This window comes from Leuresthes tenuis, unplaced genomic scaffold (assembly GCF_036924035.1).
Source record: "Leuresthes tenuis unplaced genomic scaffold, fLeuTen1.0.hap1 SCAF_7, whole genome shotgun sequence".
In the NCBI taxonomy this organism is placed as follows: Eukaryota; Metazoa; Chordata; class Actinopteri; order Atheriniformes; family Atherinopsidae; genus Leuresthes; species Leuresthes tenuis.
The window spans coordinates 646,919-670,433 of record NW_027325361.1 but is presented as its reverse complement, the minus strand read 5'-3'; the positions used below and the strand labels follow the sequence as shown (position 1 = coordinate 670,433).

General features: G+C 47.1%; 1 protein-coding gene across 2 annotated transcripts in view; it reads left to right on the top strand.

Annotated features, from left to right (window-relative positions):
* Window positions 1-3,201: 3,201 nt before the first annotated feature.
* Window positions 3,202-23,515, top strand: part of nfia (nuclear factor I/A) — a 174,195-nt gene continuing 153,881 nt past the window's right edge. For both annotated transcript variants that reach the window (XM_072388847.1, XM_072388846.1), the window contains exon 1: window positions 3,202-3,733. In XM_072388847.1, the coding sequence (XP_072244948.1) occupies window positions 3,638-3,733 (96 nt within the window). In that variant the 5' untranslated portion in view covers window positions 3,202-3,637. The remainder of the gene's footprint in view (window positions 3,734-23,515) is intronic.

The window sequence follows — 23,515 nt, the reverse complement described above, 5'->3', positions numbered from 1 at the left end:
TCTTTGAATCCTTCCCTGGCAGCGGAACGCATCCATAGAGTCTTTGAATCCTTACCTCGGCAGCAGAACGCCTCCATAGCGTCTTTGAATCCTTACCTCGGCAGCTGAACGCGTCCATAGCGTCTTTGAATCCTTACCTCGGCAGCGGAGCGCGTCCATAGAGTCTTTGAATCCTTACCTCGGCAGCTGAATGCGTCCATAGCGTCTTTGAATCCTTACCTCGGCAGCTGAACGCGTCCATAGCGTCTTTGAATCCTTACCTCAGCAGCAGAACGCCTCCATAGCGTCTTTGAATCCTTACCTCGGCAGCGGAATGCGTCCATAGCGTCTTTGAATCCTTACCTCGGCAGCGGAATGCGTCCATAGCGTCTTTGAATCCTTACCTCGGCAGCTGAACGCGTCCATAGCGTCTTTGAATCCTTACCTCGGCAGCTGAACGCGTCCATAGCGTCTTTGAATCCTTACCTCGGCAGCGGAATGCGTCCATAGCGTCTTTGAATCCTTACCTCGGCAGCTGAACGCGTCCATAGCGTCTTTGAATCCTTACCTCGGCAGCTGAATGCGTCCATAGCGTCTTTGAATCCTTACCTCGGCAGCTGAACGCGTCCATAGAGTCTTTGAATCCTTACCTCAGCAGCTGAACGCGTCCATAGAGTCTTTGAATCCTTACCTTACATAATGTGGGTTTCCTGCTGGATGGGATCTCGTGGCGCCGCTCTCCTGTTACTGGATCTGCTGCTGTAGCCTTTTGGTTTTGTTTGGCTGGAAACTGTCAGATTTTGGAGGAAAAGTGAGTTGTAGGAGAAAAGGTTCGATATGAAGCAGAGTTGGTTAGAACATCGTTGCTGTCACCGTCCCACAGATCTCAGACGTTTCCCCCTGATTCAGATGAAATGGACCTCCTTCACGGCCTCCGTCAGGTTCTGCAGAAGCCTGTTAAGGACCCATTAATCTGAGCCAGGTGTGTTAAAGCAGGGATCTGAAACTCTGGACTGCGGCCCCTGAGGACTGGAAATGGATAACACTGTAACCCCCCCCTCCCTTTTTTAAAATAAAAACGGTTTAATCTGTAGTCAGACGGGTTATTTCAGGAGCTAAAAGTTTAATTCTCGTTAGAACGTCTTTACTTTTGTTCTACAAAAGAGGGAAAGCTTCAGCTAACTGATAACTAGTTATTTAAGTTAGTCCTGTTCTTTTTAAGCTGCTAACCTGAACTATGAAGGGTTAGTTAATTCAGCTGGTTAGGGTTAAACCAAACCAGAGGCTCAGCCTTTCAGCTGAAGGAGGGAGTTCAAATTAAATCATCTGTATTTTACAGAATAGTTTCACTTCAGTTTTACTGTTTATTTTAGCAGCTAAAACGGATTAATTCACTTTAACGTGTTTAAGAATTAAAGCACAGCAGCTGAAAGTTAATTTTAGCCAATAAACGTTTTTACATTGACTCATTAAACGGTTTAAATCATGTATTTTGTGTTTGTTCATTTCGCATTATGCTTAGCTTCATGTTTCAGCTTTTAAATGGTTCACATCTGCAGCTGAGCGCATTCAGGGAGCTAACATTTAGCTCAGTTAGCTAACAGATGTGACAGCATCTTTATTTTATAACTGCGCACCTTTTGACTCTGTGACATTTCAGAATACATTTAAACCGACTCTGTCACATCTTAAAAAGCTTGTTAAAATGCTTTAAAGTCATCCTGAATGTCACAGAAAACCGTAGTGATGGAGGAATATTTAACTGTTTAACAGAAACTTGTAATAACTTTAATTTTAAATCGCTTTCTGGTCACTTTGAGTCGCTGCAGAACAGAAAAAGAGAAGATTTAAACAGTTAAAATAAGACTGAAGCAGGTTCTTAATTAAAGAGAAAAGCCTGTGAACTGGGACATTAACGTGCATGAGGGTGGATTCAGATGGAAACTGGCCTCCCCCTCCTCACCTCACCCCCCCACGACCCTCCGTCCGTCCTCCGTATCTCGGCTGGATCGCATTCCTCCGCTCGGCCACAAAGGGAGAACTGTGCGGTGCGGCTCTGCTCTGCTTCAGGTATTCCCCGCCTGATTAGGAACCTGAGCTTCACAGACCTTTTATTCCAACTCGCCTCCTTCAGCTCGCGCACAAACACGCCGACATTATCCTGCAGGTTAACACACGTTTATCTGGGAGGAAGGACGCTCCGCTGCCTCCAAATTTCACCAAAGCGCATAAGAAACGCGGCTCCGCAGCCGCGGCTCGGGCTGAAATCAGAAGGGACAAATAATGTGCCAAATGTGCTCAGATGGAGGCTGAAAAGCAGCGATTTTATCTCCGTCTGAGGGGGAAAGATGGGATTTTCCTTCAGGAAATGTTAGATTTACTCAACATTTTCTGTGGCTTTTGAGCATCATTTTATTTTAATTTTGTTCATTCAGGAAATGAATTAAATTTTAAGAAAAAGTGAGCTGTGGAGAAGGTTCAGAACAGAGACCGATGAAGTCTTAAATTCTGTTTTAAATGCTCCATGAACACAGAGCTTTATTTAATCCCTTTGTTTTTATTTTATCCCACCTCTTTATTTTCTTTTATCCCATCAAATATTTAATTTACTTCACATTTATATATTTCCTGCAGCCAAATAAAATAATAAAATCCACCTTTAAAAAAATAATATTTGGCTTTTCTGAATTATTCTAAACTGACGAAATGCTTCAAAAACCACTTTGGAAAATATTTTCTTTATTCAGGTTTTAGTAGAATGAATAAAATGGAAATGTTTTGTCTGAATTTAGACTTTCAGTAAATGTTAATTTATAAAAACATAAAGAAAATGTGCGGCTGACTCCTGTTTTTCTGTATTTTAATTCTTTTTGCGGGCGCCGTCTATCTCCTGGAGTCCGCTATGGGTCCGAGATGTAAAGTTTGAAGACTTACTGATGGCGCTCTGTGCCGATGAGCCGCGGCCCGCGTGCACCCTCCTCTGAGCGCGGCCGGCGCAGGTGTGCGCTGCCCGGGTCCCGCGCGCTCCTCCGGTCTGGAGGTATTTCTGCCCAAACGCGCAGTTTGAGCTGCGGGGTGAGGAGGAGACACACAGACACCCAAAACAGAACTCTACATGATATTCTGGAAGCGGGTCCGTGCGCGCGCTCAGACACGCGCACGCGCCCTCCCTCTCCACCTGCCTCCGTCCCGTTAAAGTGACCTCAAAGAAGAAGTTGAGCTGACTTCGGCCCGGGCCGCCTCTTCCTCCTCTTCTTCTTCTTCTTCTTCTTCTTCTTCTTCTTCTTCTTCTTCTTCTTCTTCTTCTTCTGCTGCTGCCGATGATGATGATGATGATGATGATGATGATGATGGTCACAAAGCCCTAATTAAAGCCGAGGAGGAAGAAAGGCAGAAGCGACCCCGGGCGCGCGGCGATGCGGAAAAGAGGCTCGTCACTCGGCGCGCGGTGTGCGTGTGAGGGGGTGTGTTCTCCCGCAGCAGATGATGCCGCTCACCTTGCCGCGAGCTCCGCATGAGATTGGTTCATTGTCAAGTTTTTTTCCTTTTTTTTCCCATGATTCCATATGGTATGGAGCGGGCTACATGTTGCCCAACATGCCAGTGCAAATGTTTTCTCAATTAGGTGTCTTATCTCCGGTGAGCGCGCCCGCATCAGATGAAGCTCGCTGACAGCGTAATGGCAGGAAAAAGCTCGGAAGGCTCCATCAAATGGCAGCTCTGCTACGACATCTCAGCCAGGACCTGGTGGATGGTAAGCTGGCACGAGCGCCCTGTTTCCTCTTTTTTCTTTTTCTTCTCCTTCCTCCCTTTTTCTCCTACCAGAGAACCCCCCCCCTCCTCTTCCGTTTCGCTGTTGTTGACTTTTCAGACACATTCAAGCAGTTTGGCTTTAATTTCCACAACGAGCTCGTGGAGCTGCCGCCGCGCCGAACGCGCCCTGTCCGCGCCGCGCGCCCCTCTCCGCGGGGACCCCCCTCTTCGTCCTCCGCTGCGTCTCATTAACGGAAAGTTGTGTGAAAACGCACAGAAAGTGTGCGCGCGCTGGTAATTAGGAGCAGCCCACCTCCCAGAGTCGCCCTCCGCGCGGCGGTGTCCCGGGACGAGCCGGAGCTGCGGCCGCAGCGTGTGGTCAGCGGGGCCAGCCGACCTTTGACCCCCCAGAGGGTGCGGGGGGTGGGGGGTCTGGCAGGGGGAGTGCGGTGACTGCGCTGCGGGACCAGGGGGGGGCTCCGGGGGTGTTTGGGGGCTCACAATAGTCTATTGTGGCCGGTTGGTCCAAACGAGCCGGAGACATGAAAGAGCCGGGAGTTCATTACAGGACGTGTCCTTACGGGCCGGGACCGGGCCGGGGCCGGGCCGGGACCGGGTGGGGGCCAGCCGGGGTCCACCGGGGGTCCACCGGGGCCCAGCCGGCACCGGGCCGCTTGGTTCCGGACCTGAAACCTGCAGGTTCGCCTCCTCCAGCAGATATGAAAAGGAACAAAGGCGGCTTTATTCTCTCCGTAACAGGACCGTGAACTTTGAATTCCTCCCAAACCAGCACCCACCCCTTCCCGGACCCCAAACACCCACACACGCGCGCGCGCACACACACTTTCACCGTCCCGGCCCTGCAGCAGCGGCGGGACGGTGGCGCGCGGCTCCGGAGTCTCGATCATCCGGCGGGCCGCTGCTCACCGCCCGGTCCGAGGCGTGCGTGCGTGCGCGCGCGCGTGTCGGTGTGGGTCGGCTCGGCTCTTTCTAATTAATCTCATATTTTTGTCTCATGTATCTCAGTTTCTTTTAATTTTTTTAGCTGCAGAAACTTCAGATTTTTATTTTTTTTTGCGTTTTTGATAAAGTTTAAATAAAGTTTTAATAAAGTTCAGATTTTTGAGGCAGCAGATTTCTGGATTTTCTGCTGAAAACGTGTTTTAATTCTGTTATGAATTATAAAAGCTGCACTTTTTAAATAATTTCAGTTCGAATTTTGCATCATTTTATTATTTGTGTTTAAAACTGGAATCAATAAAAAAAACTAAATTAAAAGAGAGAAATTAGTTTGACTTTAACAGTTATTTATTAATCGTCTTGCTTTGTGTCGCAGGAACATTTACAATAAAAACTCTTCTTTTTATCAGTGCAAACATTAAAAATCAGCTTTTAAAATGATAATTAATCAGATTAATCTGAAACAGGACGACCAAAAAATGCAGGATTTTCCTTTTAATCTCATTTTAAATGAATTTGTCTTCTTGATTTAATGTTAATTCGCCCTTTAATGTTCAGACTAATTTGAAGGTGTAAAAATATTTTGGTGTGCTTCCTTTGTGCTGTGAATTTAAACGGTTAAACCGGGCCGGACCGGCTGGTTTTCTGCTCTTTTCTGGACTTTAACTCACACTTTCTGTTAAAATGAAGCTCTGAGCTGCTGCCAGGTTGGACAAACGGCTGCATGTTGCCAGGTTGGACAAACGGCTGCATGTTGGGCCGGTTCGGCTCAGCGTAACGTGGACAGAACCGAGCAGAAGGTCTGATCTGCTTGTTCTAGCTTTTGGACCTTTTGTCACCTGGTTCACGGTGAAACAGCCGTGCTGTAAATCCACCTTAAACCGGGTCAGAAGCTGTAAATCCACCTTAAACCGGGTCAGAAGCTGTAAATCCACCTTAAACCGGGTCAGAAGCTGCAGTTTGTTACTCCCACATGTTTCCCTTCATATTTACTCCTTTTCAAACCTCTGAGGGAAGCATAAACATGTCTGAGTTTGATGTGACACCCACAGAACATACGGTCCAGCAGAATCCTCGCAGATGTGAAGCAGGACCCTCAGAATAAAGCAGCTTTTCTTCTGTATCTCCCGGGTTCTTAAATGTTTGAAGCTGGGTGAATCTGTCGGGGACAGAAAAAGCTTCTGTATTTATTTAGCTGCCACATTTTAAAGCTCAGGAATCCTTTCCCACATATTTAACTTCTCTTCCGTGCACATTCTTTCATGCATCCTTAGTCATGATTTTATCACGCAGATGTCACCTGTGAGCGTTCTCCTGTGGACAGTCGGGGGTTAAAAGTTCTCCTGTGGGTTTTCAGCTGTGATTTATTGCAAATGATTCCTGTTTACGGTGGAATCTCAGAGCTGTGGGTGTCCTGCTGAAGGACCGCTGCTCAGCAGCAGCTCCAGTCCCTCCTTACCTGCTGAAAACAGCCTGTGGGCTCGGCTGCAGGTCTTTTCTTCCCTCGGACTGTTTTAGTCTCTTTCTTTAGCTGCTGAACAGTGATGGAGTCAGCTGTCGCTCTGTGTTTTAGATTCATTTAAACAGTGTTGCTGAAAGAAAGTCTGATTGTTTGAGATTTCTGCTGTTTGCTCAACTTTAACTTTGTACATTGAATTACTTTTCTGAGCTTTTTCTTTCATTTATTCCCATAAAACCAGGAAGCAGCTGCAGAGATTCACTGAAACATGTTCAAACATGAACCTAAACCCAGAATCTGAGGCAGAAACAGAGTTTTTTCTCAGTTCTCAGCAGCTTTAAAGTGAATCTCTGGTCTGAGCTCCTTTATTCTCCAACACAGCCTGAACCCTCTGAGACAAGCTTTCTGTCATTTCTTTAAGGAGTCTTCAGGAATAGTTCTCCAGGCTTCTTGAAGGACATCCCAAAGCTCTTCTTTGGATGTGGGCTGCCTTTAACTTTGCTAAGTTGTCTGTTCTGTGTCGACACAACACTGGTTCATCCCTTGAGTTAGGAGCCTTTTTTCTGCCTGAATGGGTCAAAGGTCAGAGTTAAGTGGCTGAACAAAGAAAAAACACTGAAAATGCTCAGGAACAAGGACTGAAGATGAGGGAAAAAGCAGAAAATGTCCAAAGAAAAACTGCGAAAGGTTTCAGAAAGCTGCAGAACTGTTGATCAGGACACTTTAAAGGTTTCAGAAAGCTGCAGAACTGTTGATCAGGACACTTTAAAGCTTTCAGAAAGCTGCAGAACTGTTGATCAGGACACTTTAAAGGTTTCAGAAAGCTGCAGAACTGTTGATCAGGACACTTTAAAGGTTTCAGAAAGCTGCAGAACTATTGATCAGGACACTTTAAAGGTTTCAGAAAGCTGCAGAACTATTGATCAGGACACTTTAAAGGTTACAGAAAGCTGCAGAACTATTGATCAGGACACTTTAAAGGTTTCAGAAAGCTGCAGAACTGTTGATCAGGACACTTTAAAGGTTTCAGAAAGCTGCAGAACTGCTGATCAGGACACTTTAAAGGTTTAAAGCTGCAGAACTATTGATCAGGACACTTTAAAGGTTTCAGAAAGCTGCAGAACTGTTGATCAGGACACTTTACTCTGGGTCAGGACTCTGGATCGGGACTTTTTGGGGGGTTCTGTGCACTCATTTTGTTTAAAACTTGAAGAAAAACAAGGATTCAGCTTCATGTCTTTCATCAGTTCATCTTCTTCTGTCAGGACTCTGGTTTGGGTTTAGGTTCAGGACAGAAACCTTTTTATCAGGCTGAGCTTCAGGTTGTTTTGTTCTGACTGACACAGATGTGCTGCCAGCTCGGTTCTGTATTCGAGCTCTTTGTGAGGTCCGCTTCGTTAGCAGCCTCTCTGAAGCGGGTCGGACCTCTCTGTGAGGTTTAAAGCAGCATTAATGCGTTTCGAGGACAGAAACCAGCAGAGCAGAACCCACACGGCTTCAGAACCCAAATGTCAGGTCACAGAGCATCTAATCTAATCATTTTGATTGATAATGAGGAAGGGAAGTCTGCTGCAGTACCCGGTCCCACCACCAGGGGGGCATCTTTTCACTTCCTGCCTTTTTTCAGCTATTTTCATTTATTATTCAGTCACCTGACAAACCATCTTCACCTCGTGCACGAGCAGCCGTGCGTCGCTGTGAACCTTCACCGTGTTTTTCCTCCAGTTTCTGTTTGGTGGAAATGACCCGAACGCCACGGCGTCGGTGTCATGAAGCGGTTTCAGCCTCTGATTTATTGCTCAGTAACTTTAACCCTAACCCTAACTTTGGTCAGAACCTGCTCCAGACACGGAGCGGACTGTCCCTTTAATAAAAACCAGACGTATCCTCAGTTTGAACAGCTGATGAGTCACTTTCCAGCTCTGAGTGGACGCACGTGCGCGCCCACACGTGCGCGCCCACACGTGCGTGAGCGCTGCACAGGGAGTGTCATATTGAGCAGAAGATGTTTCCAATTTGGAGGCGGCCCTGAGCGGGCAGAGCTGATTACAAGGAGGAAATTGGAGGATTTGGATCGTCTGCTTGAACTTCCTGAACACGGCGTGCTCGCTGCCCCCCCCCCTCCTCGTCTCTCGTCCTCCCCGCTCATGCCGTGGCGTGGACGGCGTGAGGACGCGGCGAGCTCCCGGCGAGTCTCAGGCTGTCAAACTGACTCGATCCTCGGCTTTAATCTCATTTCTGGTTCCTCCTGCTTTTCTGTGTTGTTTCAGGAAACTTTATTAATCCCTGAAGAAAAGACGGTGAAGGCGTGTTAACGGCGAGCTGTTAATAAATAAATAAATTAAATAAATAGATAAATAGTTGAGCTGTTCTTCGGATAAATAGATAAATAAATAAATAAATAAATAAATAAATAAATGAATAAATAAATAAATAAATGAATGAATCTCCAGACAAACTTTTGTTTTCTGCAGCTTTTCCTCTTGGCTTCAGCTGCTTTTTCGGCCTGTTCTTTCCTTTCCTTCCGGTCTTCCTTCCCTCTGCTTCCTCGGTTCTGTCGCAGCTTCCCTCGGCTCAGTATTTGGGTCGTGTTCTGGGTCGTGTTCTGGGTCGTGTTCTGGGTCGTGTTCTGGGTCGTGTTCTGGTCACTTTGTTGCGCTGAACTCTCTGGGCTGTGATTTGTCTCTAACCGACCAGAACCTGGGCTCTTCTTCTTGTTGTTGTGCACAGAGCCGAGGCTTTGGGCTCTAATATCCGCTGCTGGGCTGCGGGTCTTAGTGAGGGGAAGCTGAGCCCGAGGCGGCTTCAGGGGATCCGGGCCAGAAGTTCTGACCCACATGGACACTGTGTGGACAGCTGAAATGAATTCCTACGTGAGGGCGTAACAGAACCTGAAACTCTTCCAGCTGTGAACACTGCAGGTTTATGGAGAAACTTCCTGCTGCTGTCAGGATCCATCTCTGCCAGAACCAGAACCAGAACCTGTTCGGTAACTCATCACAGAACCGCTGTGAGTTAATTGGACTCAAACTCTCAGAGCAGGCTGCAGGGTGCGAGGACTTCTGCACAGAAAAGGAAAAGCTGAACAGAACCATGGTTCTGGTTTCAGTCTGGAACCTGCTGCAGGTTCTGTTGTCTGTTCTGATTAATGGTGTCTTTGAATCAGAACCAGAACTGTTCTGGTCTGGACTCAGGTCTGTGGATCATTTGGTGGCGTCGCTCTGTTCAAAGCTTCTTCCAGATGCTTTTGGACTACTTTCTGTGGCGGATTAATCCACCTGTGACGAGCCGAAGCTTCTTCTGTCAGCTGACTGCTTCTTCCTGCTTCTACCTTTCAGTCACCTGAGGAAGGAGAGAAAGACCTGAACAGCTTTTCTTTCTGCCGTTTCTCCATCTCTTCCTTTTCCACTTATTCTTTACTTCGATTTCCTCCTTTTCCTCTTCGTATTCCTCCTCCTCTTCTTTCTCTTCTTTCTCTTCTTCTTCCTCCTCCTCTTCCTCCTCTTCTCCTCCTCCTTCCTCTTTGTCCTCCTCCTCTTCTTCTTCCTCCTTTTCCTCCTTCTCCTCCTCTTCCTCCTCCTCTTCCTCCTCCTCCTCCTCCTCCTCTTCCTCCTCCTCCTCCTCCTCCTCCTCTTCCTCCTCCTCCTCTTCCTCCTCCTCCTCCTCCTCCTCCTCTTCTTTCTCCTCTTCCTCCTCCTCCTCCTCCTCTTCCTCTTCCTCTCCCTCCTCCTCCTCTTCCTCCTCCTCCTCTTCCTCCTCCTCCTCTTCCTCCTCCTCCTCTTCTCTTCCTCCTCCTCCTCCTCCTCTTCCTCCTGCTCTCTGTCTGTTTCTCCCTGGAGTAAAATGGCGACCAGCCAAGACAGCTGCTTCTTCTTCAGGCCGGACGCTCGTGTGTGTGTGTGTGTGTGTGTGTGTGTGTGTGTGTGTGTGTGTGTGTGTGTGTGTGTGTGTGTGTGTGTGTGTGTGTGTGTGTGTGTGTGTGTGTGTGTGTGTGTGTGTGTGTGTGTGTGTGTGTGTGTCTGTGTGTGTGTGTGTGTGTGTGTGTGTCTCCTGCTGGGAGGAGACACAATATGATGATGATGAGGTAGTGAGACTTTTCCCAGATATTTAGTTAATCTGTATTTCATGGGAACTATTTTCAGTGGCGGATTGATCCACCTTCAGGCCTTTTTCCCTGCAGCCTGTAAAAATGAGATCATTGGATCTGATTTCAGCACAAACATCTGATCAGACCGAGGGTTTGAAATGAGTTTCAGGTGTAACTACTTCCTCTGACCTTTGACCCTCACAGTGCATCATTTCCGGTCTCTGAACCTGTTGAGCGTTCTGGGAACACCTTTCAGAGGAGGTGCACTGATCTGATGGTGTGCAGAGGAGTCGCTGCAGGTGACCTGCGGCGCTGTCAGCCGCTCTGAAGCTGCAGATCTGTTCAACAAAGCCCGCTTTGTTTCTGCCGGCTCTGTATCAAACCGCCTCCACAGACGCTGGCCTCTGTGTAAACCTGCAGTAACCCAACAGCGTGGCTGAAGCTGATACTGCAGGACACTGTTTCCTCAGTTTGGTCTCCTCCTCATGGACGAATCTTCCCCTGCAGCTGCTCAACGACCCGCGATTCTCTCAGAAGTGAAAAGAAGAACCTTATTTTCAAAGTCTGACCTTGAAAAGCAAAGTTCTGCAGAACCTGACCCTGAACGCTTCGGTTTGATCTGAGGGCCACGATGGCAGATTTCTGCTGAGTCACTGGTTGCCATGGTGATTCCTAGGATTCCTAAGCTGGACTGAAACGATTGTTGAACTGTGAGCAGCAGAATCTTGTTCTGGATTCATTCATCTCCGGTTTTCTCTAGTTTTTCTGGCAGGTTAAAGAGAGCCTCACCTCCAGATCTGAGGAGGAAGCAGCTCAGATATAATGGGAGTGAACTGGAGTGTGGGGGGGGCTCTGAGGGGGTTTAAGATCAAACTGTGAGGCCTCTCACTCTGACAGTCACACTGAGGGAAAGAAGGCAGAAACACCTGCGTTTGGATGGATAACCTGTAAATGTAGAAGACAAACTGTCAGCATGAAAGTGGTTTAAAGCTAAATGTTTCCCAGAATTCAGAGTGTGACATCACTGCACTCTGAGCTGAACTTTCTGAGGAAAACTCTGGAAAGATCTAAACTTCAAACTGGGATTGTGTAGAAAGCAGAAAAGATCCCAAAGTCCAGCCTGAGGCAGTAAAAGTGCAGCTTCCTGTGAGCTGTTGAGCCTCTGAATGATGCTTCTGCTGTAAAGTGTCTGAGCTACAGGCTCCACTCAGGACCCACTTCCTCTCAGATTCTCCTTAAAGCCGCGTCCTGATCGATCTGATTGGTTTCTGATCACAGAACCCATTGATCGATCAGCTGGTGACTGTTTGACCCTCAGTGACCTGAAACCGTCGCTCTGACTGCATGAATGAAAGTGGCTGAATCGGCTCCTCTGATTGGACGGCTCTTAGTCGATGGTCAGCTGGAGCAGCCAATCAGGGCCGAGTCCCACCTGAGTGTCACAGCCTTTAAAGCAGCATCAGATTCATGGCTGCTGGAGAGCAGCAGCGTGCTGACGGGTGTGTGCGCTCTTACACGCTCGCTCTTTTGTGATTGTGACAGAAAAAAATTGGAAACAGAATCCAGAAACGCCATCTGGTATTTGGGACTGTGCACGTGCACGTGCGTGTTTTTGGTCTGCAGCCATGGTGCGTTTGGCTGCCAGCGGAGGTGTCAGTCTTCAGGCTGTTTGCTGTTTGCTGGATTGGCACAAATGGACTTGTGCCATGTTCCCTCTCAGTAAATATCACCTGTTCTGTCAGGCAGCCGCCAGCGGCCCGGAAACAGAACCGCTTCAGTATTATTATTATTAATATTCACGTTTTCAGCCTTTTTCTCCATCCTGTTTGTTTGCTGAATCCAGATTCTGAGAATGTTCTGATCCGGACTCGGTGTGAAAGCTCTGCAGAAACAGAGGATGGATTCATCGTCTTACAGCTCCTGCAGGTCGTCACTTCGAGGTTCCAGAACATTGTGGAAATATTTTACAGGACGTTTGATGATGAGGTTTAACTTCTTGGTTTGACCAGAAGATCCTGCTGTGGAGACACGATCCTTTAATCCTTTAATGTGAAAAACAGGAACTCTGTGAGCCGATCTGATTCTGTTGCTGCGAGGCAGCTGATCAGGAAGGTTTCAACCAACCCTAACTGGTTCCTGACTGGTTACTGACTGGTTACTAACACTAACTGGTTACTAACTGGTTCCTAACTGGTTCCTAACTGGTTCCTAACTGGTTCCTAACTGGTTAATAACTGGTTACTGACTGATTACTAACTGGTTAATAACTGGTTCCTAACTGGTTACTGACTGATTACTAACTGGTTCCTAACTGGTTCCTAACTGGTTCCTAACTGGTTCCTGACTGGTTCCTGACTGGTTACTAACGTTAACTGGTTACTAACACTAACTGGTTCCTAACTGGTTACTGACTGGTTACTAACTGGTTAGTAACCCTAACTGGTTGCTAACCTAACTGGTTGCTAACTGGTTGCTAACCTAACTGGTTGCTAACTGGTTGCTAACCTAACTGGTTGCTAACCGGTTACTAACTTTAACTGGTTACTAACCTAACTGGTTGCTAACTGGTTGCTAACCTAACTGGTTGCTAACTGGTTGCTAACTGGTTACTAACCTAACTGGTTGCTAACCTAACTGGTTGCTAACCGGTTACTAACTTTAACTGGTTACTAACCTAACTGGTTGCTAACCTAACTGGTTGCTAACCTAACTGGTTGCTAACGTTAACTGGTTGCTAACGTTAACTGGTTACTAACGTTAACTGGTTACTAACGTTAACTGGTTACTAACTGGTTCCTAACTGGTTCCTAACTGGTTACTGACTGGTTACTAACTGGTTAGTAACCCTAACTGGTTGCTAACCTAACTGGTTGCTAACTGGTTGCTAACCTAACTGGTTGCTAACTGGTTGCTAACCTAACTGGTTGCTAACTGGTTGCTAACTGGTTGCTAACCTAACTGGTTGCTAACTGGTTACTAACCTAACTGGTTGCTAACTGGTTGCTAACCTAACTGGTTGCTAACTGGTTACTAACCTAACTGGTTGCTAACTGGTTGCTAACCTAACTGGTTGCTAACTGGTTACTAACCTAACTGGTTGCTAACTGGTTACTAACCTAACTGGTTGCTAACTTACTGAGTCCAACCTGATGAAAGGTTTCAGTGTTTTAGAGCATGAAATGAAACACGGTCCCAGGTTTGCTGGTTTAACGTTATCCGTGAGGTCATGACGGCGTCTGTGAGGTTTAGACCCAACCGTGACCCACCAGGTCACCCAGGTCACATGATGTTGTCTAAAGTCAACCAGGAAGTGTCAGAGCTTCAGTAAAGTGTTGTAACTGGACCCCCTGAAAGGTTTCTGTGCTCCACATCTGCTTCATGCATGAAGCTTTATTTCTTTCACAGTCAGGAGATGAGCCCTAAACACTGCTGGCCCGACTCGGTCTGTTCTGACATCTGAGAGGACGCCGTGTGTCTGGCCTCAGTTCCCTAACGCCGGCCGCGGTGATGTCACACCAAAGCAACGAGGTTGTTTACCCACAGAAACGACCTGATTGGGCTTCTAACAGAACAAGTTTCAGTGTGTAAAAGTCTGGTTGTGATGAGCAGAGGCTTCATCCAGCACCTCCAGCAGATCCTGTGGGACGCTTTCTGGGCTCTGGCACTGATGCAGGGGCTCATGTTGTGGTCCAGAACCTGCTGACAGAACCACAGCTGTGTGCAGACTCTGCTGTGCTGTGGGAGCTGCTTTCAGACAGTGTGTGGGAGCTCCAGCTGTGTGGGCTCAGCTAACATTAACAACTTGGTCCTAATTGTTTCCCATGGAAGCTGCAGATCACAGCAGCTGTGGAACGCTGTGAAATGTCCCTTTAATCACATCACAGTGAGGCTCCGCTGCCTCCCACACTGAGCAGCACATTTAACCTGTTAATGCTTTAATAGCAATCAGAGTGATTAAACAATCACACAAATGGATAGAAGGGCCAGGAAATGGAATCAAGATCGCTACTTAGTTCATTGAGCTCAGCGGCGGCGGATTAATGGAAGCTGCCAGATGTTTGCATGTCATCGGCCGCCTGATTAGAGCCGAGCGTGGACAGGAAGCACCAGCCAGTGGCTTCGGATTAATGAGGCGAGAGGTGTCCCGCTCTGTGAGGATGAAGTGCTTCCAACTCACAGAGCGAACTTTACTGAGAGGCTGGTGAAGCCAGAAGGTCCCGATTCTGCTGTGAAACATTCGCCTGCAGCAAAGGAAACAGAAGAGCCCCCAAAGGTGGACAGAAACAGCTTTTTAGAGCAGAAATCTGCCTTATTTCACTGTTCTGTTTATTAACAGAATTTATCCCAACAGAACCCAGAACTTAGGCACTAATTTCAGCTTCTTATTAACTTAATTCTCTTCCTGTGACTCTGAACTCAACCGATTCCTCTAGAAAGGACAAATATATAAAAAAAGATGGTTCTTCAATCAGAAGTTGAACCAAAGAACAGTAACCCAGTAGAAAATGTATTGATCACTTGTTGATAATCATTAAGTCCAACACCAGAGTCCTGATCAGCCTCATTCTGACCTTTAACCTTTAAAGTGTCCTGATCAACAGTTCTGCAGCTTTCTGTAACCTTTAAAGTGTCCTGATCAACAGTTCTGCAGCTTTCTGAATCTCTTTCACAGTTTTTCTGCTTTTTTAACTCATCTTCAGTCCTTGTTCCTGAGCATTTTCAGTGTTTTTTCTTTGTTCAGCCACTTAACTCTGACCTCTGAACCCTTCAGGCAGAAAAAAGGCTCCTAACTCAAGGGATGAACCAGTGTTGTGTCGACACAGAACAGACAACTTAGCAAAGAAGCCATTTTAAACTGGATCTTTAGGCACTTTGTTACCAGCAGCCTGTCACAAAGACACATCATTTGTTCCCATTTCTTTAGCTGCATCTATGAAAAACAGCAAAGAAAACACAGTTTGACAGACAGAAAATAGGATTTCTGCAGCAACAAGGTGATTCCCAAAGAGCTATTAGCTGAAAACTTGGCATATCTCAGCATGGTGTGCAGTGTGTCCTTAAAACATTTGAGGAAACTGGACAAGTGGAGGACAAAAGAAGAAGTGTCAGGCCTAAAAAACTATCTCCAGCAGATGAACAGGATCTGAAAGTGATGTCCTTAAGAAAGAGGAAAAAATCCAGCTGTGACCTGACAGGACCTGAGAGATGCATCTGGACCTTCAGCTGATCCTCTGACGGCGTCCCCTCACAGATCACATGTGGGCGCAGCAGGACGCCCCCCCCCCCCGCCTAATTACCGTGGTTCAGAGCAGAACATCATTACTTATGGCTGTCCGGTCGTGGCGCCCCTGACCCACGCAGTCTGTCACCGTGTTCTGGAAGCACCTCTGATGGGGGGGGCTCTGAACCCCCTCTGTCCCGCCCACCCGGGGAGCCGAGGGCGAACAGCTGGTGGGGCATCATGGGAGACCTCAGGCTCGCTATCCCCCCCGCCCACCGCTCACAGTCAAAGAACAACCGGGTCGTTCTCTGCATCCTCTGATCTGCAGGAGTCCAACATGAGGCCCCAGAACCGCCAGGGGCCGCTCTGATGGGCCGCTCTGATGGGCCCTGATGGGCCGCCCTGATGGGCCCTGATGGGCCGCTCTGAGCCTATCGGAGCTCCCTGATGTCCACAGGCTGCAGAAACCTGAGCAGAAACATCAGGAAGGTTTTCAGCTGAAACAGGGCGGGGGGGGGACTGACCAGTCTGACCTGAAGCTGTTCAGGTGTTACCTGCAGCTCAGGTCAGAATCTGTTTAAGGGTGGAACACGTGTCCCCCCCCCCGCCTTCAGCAGGCGGGCGGCGTGCAGGGGGGGGGCAGCCGGTGCCTGATGGCGGTCACTCTCCTACAGATGTGCTGCCAGCTTTAACCGGGGTCACCTTGGAGAGGCTGATGGCAGCATGCGTCCCCCCCCCCCCACATCTCTACAGCTGGCTCCCTGCTTAATCCGCCGTGGGGGGGTTGGGGGAGCTGCGCTCACACGGCGTCTGTCGGAGTCGTCTCTGTGCTGCAGTTTGAGGTCGTTTCAGAACGATTCGTTCGGTCCCACCTGAAGCTGAACCTGCGGTTCAGAGGATCCTCTGATCCGCCTCCTCCTGCCGCTGAGGCTCCGCCTCCTCCCGCCGCTGAGGCTCCGCCTCCTCCCGCCGCTGGGGCTCCGCCTCCTCCCGCCGCTGGGGCTCCGCCTCCTCCTGCCGCTGAGGCTCCGCCTCCTCCCGCCGCTGGGGCTCCGCCTCCTCCTGCCGCTGAGGCTCCGCCTCCTCCCGCCGCTGAGGCTCCGCCTCCTTCAGCTCTCTGTAGAATATTTAGATTGTTTTTAACTCTGAGCTGAAAACATTTCTGAGCTGATTAGAAGTTTTCTACCTCAGTCCACTTTTTAAAAAGTTCCCACTCAGCGGGTTTATGATGAGATGAACTGGAGCTACAGTTGGGATCTGCTCCTTATCTGAGGGGAATTATCCATCAACTCAACTGAAATGAACCGGAGAAAGTTTCTGTTCCGGCTCCAAAGAGCGAGTTAACATTAAGTGGTGAAGTCATCTAAACTAAAGCTGAAGTAACTGATCAATCCATCTATTTCACTATCTCATGCAGCTATCCTGACTTATAATGGCCAGAATTCAGAAATATTTGCTTTTTTCCTTGACAGTAGTAGTATATGTTGGATATAAACAGGGATTCACAGAAATATCTGCCTAACATCAGTATTTCCTGATATTTGTCGTCTTGAATGTTTTTGACAGCACTGCAAGAAGCTAACAGTCAGAGGGTTTATATGCTGAGATTAACTGGAGCTACAGTTGGGTTCTGCTCCTTATCTGAGGGTAATTATCCTTGGATATATGGCGGTGAATGAATGGAATCACTGGCACAAAGCAGGTCATACCCCGGTACCATAGGTGGCACTGTCCCCATTTCAGCTATCGCTAATAGAGCCACTTCCTGTTGGCGTCTTCACCGCCAACAACAACAAACTCAGGCATTCAGAAAGATGGCGAACGCAGAGCGAGATGAAGCTGCGTCCCTCTCCATCTGTGATGAGCTGGTTATGGAACAGACGATGCACAACGTTCTCCATCGCGTTGTTTCTTTCTTTCTGACGGCAGGAATATCGTCTCCTGATGATAAACTCACCGAGTTATCTCGGGGTCCAGTTCTTAGTCAGATTAAGGCGTCTACATGAGCTGAATAACTCTGTCTTATTGTAATTTAGCCTTTAATCCGGTTCCTTACAGAACCCCCCGGCCCAGTGTGGCTCCCAGCTGTGTGAGGTCATCAGAATCAGACGGCAGATCCAAACCCTCCAAACAGGATTCATCCTCACTGCTAATCAGCAGCACATCTGCTGGGTCCTAATTGCTAACATCCTCCCTCCTGGTTCTGGTTTCAGCTTCTCCTCTGTGAGATTATGGTGGTTCTGATTCTGTTCCACCTCTCACTGTCCTGTTAAACTGATGTGTTACAGATTATGAGCGGTGCTGGACGGGTCCAATCAGAGTCTGTGCTGCTGCCTGCTGTGTTTCCACGGCGATGCAGCTGAAACCAGAGAGGGCTGCTGGGAGCATTAATGAAGCAGATTGGGTGTCCCGGCCTGGCCTCAGAGGCCCGGCGGGCCGCCCAGCCTTCACTCTGAGCAGCCAGACCCACCAGAACCGGCTCAGTTTGGGCCTCAGAAACCTTTAAAAGCCGAGGACCCGTCACAGCTTCCATAGTTTAGCGACCTGGGGTCCGACCGCAGATCCAGATGTTTCCATCAGCTCGTCAGGTGTGGGTTCAGGAGTGTGAGCGTCACCGTGGACGACTGTTGACTCGCGCCCTGAGCGCAGCCTGTCAGGCGCCTCCGTCTGTGAGTGACAGGTGACGACGGCTGCCCAGGGACTCCGTCCAAACACGGCGGGAGGATCCGCTCCCATGACCTCCGACCCGCGGCTCGGTGTCAGACTCAGAGCGTTACGTCATCATTAACCCAAAGCAGAGCCGTGAGAACTGAGAGCTTCTTCTGAGCCAAAGGCAGCAACAGACCTTTAAAGGGCTGTGAGACACCAGCAGGTGGATTAATCACCTGATTCTCCCTCCTTTGGGTTCGCCCCGACCTCTGACCTCTGACCCCTGACCCTGGGAGCTCTCATCCTTCACAGAAAGTCCATCAAACAACAACTTAAAAGGCTTAAAAGGTTAAATTTCTCCTAACATTTCATTCTTTTGTTTTCCAGTTAATTCAGTTGTTTTTTCTTTGGTCGTACGTTCAGATCAGTGACGTCATTAAACCGTTTCAGGCTTTAAAACGTCAGAAACTGCATCTGTTGGTGTTAGAGATAAAACCTGAGGTGGTGGTGGAGCTGTGTTCTGTTCCTCTCCAGATGTTCGTCCACCTCCAAACTGCCGACATCCTCCCATTTAGCTCCTTTATTCCAGATGTTTCATGTTTTAATCTCTGATCAATAAATGCTTTGAGTTGGAAACGGTTGAGAAGAAGTGAATAAATCCAGGATTCTTAGAACAAATCATCAGTTTGGTGTCACTGAAACTGTCAGTGATGACGATCAGAGGCAGAAATGTTCACATGTTGACTGAAGCTTTCGGTTTCTGAGCTGATTGGCTTTAATGAAGCTGTTTAGATGATTAAACGTCAGCTGTTCCTGCTTTAATCTTTGCTTCAGTCTCTGACTGATTCTGCTGATTCTGTCTCAGCTTCACGCTGCAGCCGGAGAGTAACTCTGCAGAGGCTGGCCCAGTCGCTCCGGTTCTGACGCTCAGAGCCAGCCGTGTCCCTCAGAACACTCCAGTCCACTAGATGGCGGTAATCCGCCTCTAAGCTGGCGGAAAACCACCAAAAAACCACCAAAGAACCCAAAAGGAAAATCTGAAAACATGCCAGCAGAAGGAAACTGAACGAGTTTATCTTCCAGCAGGAAGCTAATCGTGTTCATTCGCTGCCTCAGAACTCTGGCCCAGAATCGCTGTTCTGAGGGTGAACTGCCATCATCATGATATCTGGTGTTAAACAGACTCTGGATCAGCCTCAGCTGCAGACTCTGGATCAGCCTCAGCTGCAGACTCTGGATCAGCCTCAGCTGCAGACTCTGGATCAGCCTCAGCTGCAGACTCTGGATCAGCCTCAGCTGCAGACTCTGGATCAGCCTCAGCTGCAGACTCTGGATCAGCCTCAGCTGCAGACTGACTCTGGATCAGACTCTGGATCAGCCTCGGCTGCAGACTCTGGATCAGCCTCAGCTGCAGACTCTGGATCAGCCTCAGCTGCAGACTCTGGATCAGCCTCAGCTGCAGACTCTGGATCAGCCTCAGCTGCAGACTCTGGATCAGCCTCAGCTGCAGACTGACTCTGGATCAGACTCTGGATCAGCCTCAGCTGCAGACTCTGGATCAGCCTCAGCTGCAGACTCTGGATCAGCCTCAGCTGCAGACTCTGGATCAGCCTCAGCTGCAGACTGACTCTGGATCAGACTCTGGATCAGCCTCAGCTGCAGACTCTGGATCAGCCTCAGCTGCAGACTCTGGATCAGCCTCGGCTGCAGACTGACTCTGGATCAGACTCTGGATCAGCCTCAGCTGCAGACTCTGGATCAGCCTCAGCTGCAGACTCTGGATCGGCCTCAGCTGCAGACTCTGGATCAGACTCTGGATCAGCCTCGGCTGCAGACTCTGGATCAGCCTCAGCTGCAGACTCTGGATCAGCCTCGGCTGCAGACTCTGGATCAGCCTCGGCTGCAGACTCTGGATCAGCCTCAGCCTGGAGGACCCTTCCTGTGGTTTCCTTCAGTCGGCCCGTGGCTCGGAGTCGATGAAGTTCTTCGCTTCCTTCGGCGCCGACAGCGTCAGACGTTCCTGAAACGCGGGATGCTTTCTCCTCCCTCCCCACCTTTGCTGTGGACCTCGAGCGCCCCCTCCTCTCCCTCCTCTCCCTCCTCTCCCTCCTCTCCCTCCTCTTCCTCCTCTCCTTCCTCTCCCTCCTCTTCCTCTCCCTCCTCTTCCTCCTCTCCCTCCTCTCCCTCTCCCTCCTCTCCCTCCTCTCCCTCCTCTCCCTCCTCTTCCTCTCCCTCCTCTTCCTCCTCTCCCTCCTCTCCCTCTCCCTCCTCTTCCTCCCTCTTCCTCCTCCTTCCTCCCTCTTCCTCCTCTCCCTCTCCCTCCTCTTCCTCCCTCTTCCTCCTCTCCCTCCTCTCCCTCTACCTCCTCTCCCTCCTCTTCCTCTCCCTCCTCTTCCTCTCCCTCCTCTTCCTCCTCTTCCTCCTCTCCCTCTCCCTCCTCTTCCTCCCTCTTCCTCCTCCTTCCTCCCTCTTCCTCCTCTCCCTCTCCCTCCTCTTCCTCCCTCTTCCTCCTCTCCTTCCTCTCCCTCCTCTTCCTCCTCTCCCTCCTCTTCCTCCTCTCCCTCTCCCTCCTCTCCCTCTTCCTCCTCTCCCCCCTCTTCCTCCTCTTCCTCCTCTCCCTCCTCTCCCTCCTCTCCCTCCTCTTCCTCCGGTGTCAGATGGACGCTGTGGAAACGCTGTGGAAACGCTGCAATGGATACCTGCTCACCTGCTCCTTCCCGGGACCCCTGCTGAGAGCAAGCTGTTGTTGTGCAGGCGTCCCTCGCACACCTGTCCTCCTCCACCTCCGGGCCGCAGACCCGCCTCTGAATTATTGACGAGGCCCAAAGAGTTGGTCTCTGTGTGCTTCGTCCTGAGCGGATCACAAAGATGAGTTCTGTTCTGCAGAGAAGCGAACGTTTGATCTGGCTGATGAACTCATTTCTTCTTCTTCTTGTTTCATGTGTGAAAGATCATCAGCTGACATGTGGACTGAAACAAACTGAGCTTTACTGCACTTCTGTTCCGCCCGGAAAGGGACAGGAACACTGGTTCTGTACAAAGGTCCAGGTAGCACAGAGGTAGTAATGAAGGTTAATTTCTCTGATATTCTGAGGTCAGCCGTTCCAGAAACTCTTCAAGAAGAGGAGAAACTGAGTGAAATGTTCTGCTGTCCCTTAAAATAAAAGCCTTAATTCAGCCTAAAAATAAAAGCTTTAATTCAGCCTCAGAATAAAAAGCTTTAATTCAGCCTTAAAATGAAAAGCTTTAATTCAGCCTTAGAATAAAAGCTTTAATTCAGCCTTAGAATAAAAGCTTTAATTCAGCCTAAAAAATAAAAGCTTTAATTCAGCCTAAAAATAAAAGCTTTAATTCAGCCTTAGAATAAAAGCTTTAATTCAGCCTTAGAATAAAAGCTTTAATTCAGCCTTAGAATAAAAAGCTTTAATTCAGCCTTAGAATAAAAAGCTTTAATTCAGCCTTAGAATAAAAAGCTTTAATTCAGCCTTAGAATAAAAAGCTTTAATTCAGCCTTAGAATAAAAAGCTTTAATTCAGCCTTAGAATAAAAAGCTTTAATTCAGCCTTAAAAATAAAAGCTTTAATTCAGCCTTAGAATAAAAGCTTTAATTCAGCCTTAAAATAAAAGCTTTAATTCAGCCTTAGAATAAAAGCTTTAATTCAGCCTTAAAATGAAAGCTTTAATTCAGCCTAAAAAATAAAAGCTTTAATTCAGCCTAAAAAATAAAAGCTTTAATTCAGCCTAAAAATAAAAGCTTTAATTCAGCCTAAAAATAAAAGCTTTAATTCAGCCTTAGAATAAAAGCTTTAATTCAGCCTTAGAATAAAAGCTTTAATTCAGCCTTAGAATAAAAGCTTTAATTCAGCCTTAAAATAAAAGCTTTAATTCAGCCTTAGAATAAAAGCTTTAATTCAGCCTTAAAATAAAAGCCTTAATTCAGCCTTAAAATAAAAGCTTTAATTCAGCCTTAAAATAAAAGCTTTAATTCAGCCTTAAAATAAAAGCTTTAATTCAGCCTTAGAATAAAAGCTTTAATTCAGCCTTAAAATAAAAGCTTTAATTCAGCCTAAAAATAAAAGCTTTAATTCAGCCTTAAAATAAAAGCTTTAATTCAGCCTGAAAATAAAAGCTTTAATTCAGCCTTAGAATAAAAGCTTTAATTCAGCCTTAAAATAAAAGCTTTAATTCAGCCTTAGAATAAAAGCTTTAATTCAGCCTGAAAATAAAAGCTTTAATTCAGCCTTAGAATAAAAAGCTTTAATTCAGCCTTAGAATAAAAACTTTAATTCAGCCTTAAAATAAAAGCTTTAATTCAGCCTTAGAATAAAAGCTTTAATTCAGCCTGAAAATAAAAGCTTTAATTCAGCCTGAAAATAAAAGCTTTAATTCAGCCTGAAAATAAAAGCTTTAATTCAGCCTTAAAATAAAAACTTTAATTCAGCCTTAGAATAAAAAGCTTTAATTCAGCCTTAGAATAAAAAGCTTTAATTCAGCCTTAGAATAAAAACTTTAATTCAGCCTTAGAATAAAAGCTTTAATTCAGCCTTAGAATAAAAAGCTTTAATTCAGCCTTAGAATAAAAGCTTTAATTCAGCCTTAGAATAAAAAGCTTTAATTCAGCCTTAAAATAAAAGCTTTAATTCAGCCTTAGAATAAAAGCTTTAATTCAGCCTTAAAATAAAAGCTTTAATTCAGCCTTAAAATAAAAACTTTAATTCAGCCTTAGAATAAAAAGCTTTAATTCAGCCTAAAAAATAAAAGCTTTAATTCAGCCTTAGAATAAAAAGCTTTAATTCAGCCTTAGAATAAAAGCTTAAATTCAGCCTTAGAATAAAAGCTTTAATTCAGCCTTAAAAGAAAAGCTTTAATTCAGCCTTAGAATAAAAAGCTTTAATTCAGCCTTAGAATAAAAAGCTTTAATTCAGCCTTAGAATAAAAGCTTTAATTCAGCCTGAGAATAAAAAGCTTTAATTCAGCCTTAAAATAAAAGGTTTAATTAAGTTTAGGCAACCCAGTATTCTATCGATTAATTGATTATTATGACAAGAAAAACTTTTACAATAAAAACAATTTAACAGAGAAAATTTTAGTTCTGAACCAGGTTTCAGCCTCAGTTATTTCTGGCTGATTTGACCAAAAACATATTTATCTACACAGAACACTGCATAACAGCATCTGTTAGCTTCCCAGCTAACATCCAGCTTTGCTAGCATCTGTTAGCTTCTCTCCTCCTGTCTCTGCCTTCATGAACTGTGTTTTAATGCAGCTGAAATCCTACCAAAGCCTCTTATTTCCTGTTTTATTGTCTGTTATCAGGCAGCTCAGAGACTCAGAATAACAGCAGTTAACCTTAACCAGCAGCCTCTGATGCTACAGATGCAACACGTCTGATAAAATGAGCTGTTTT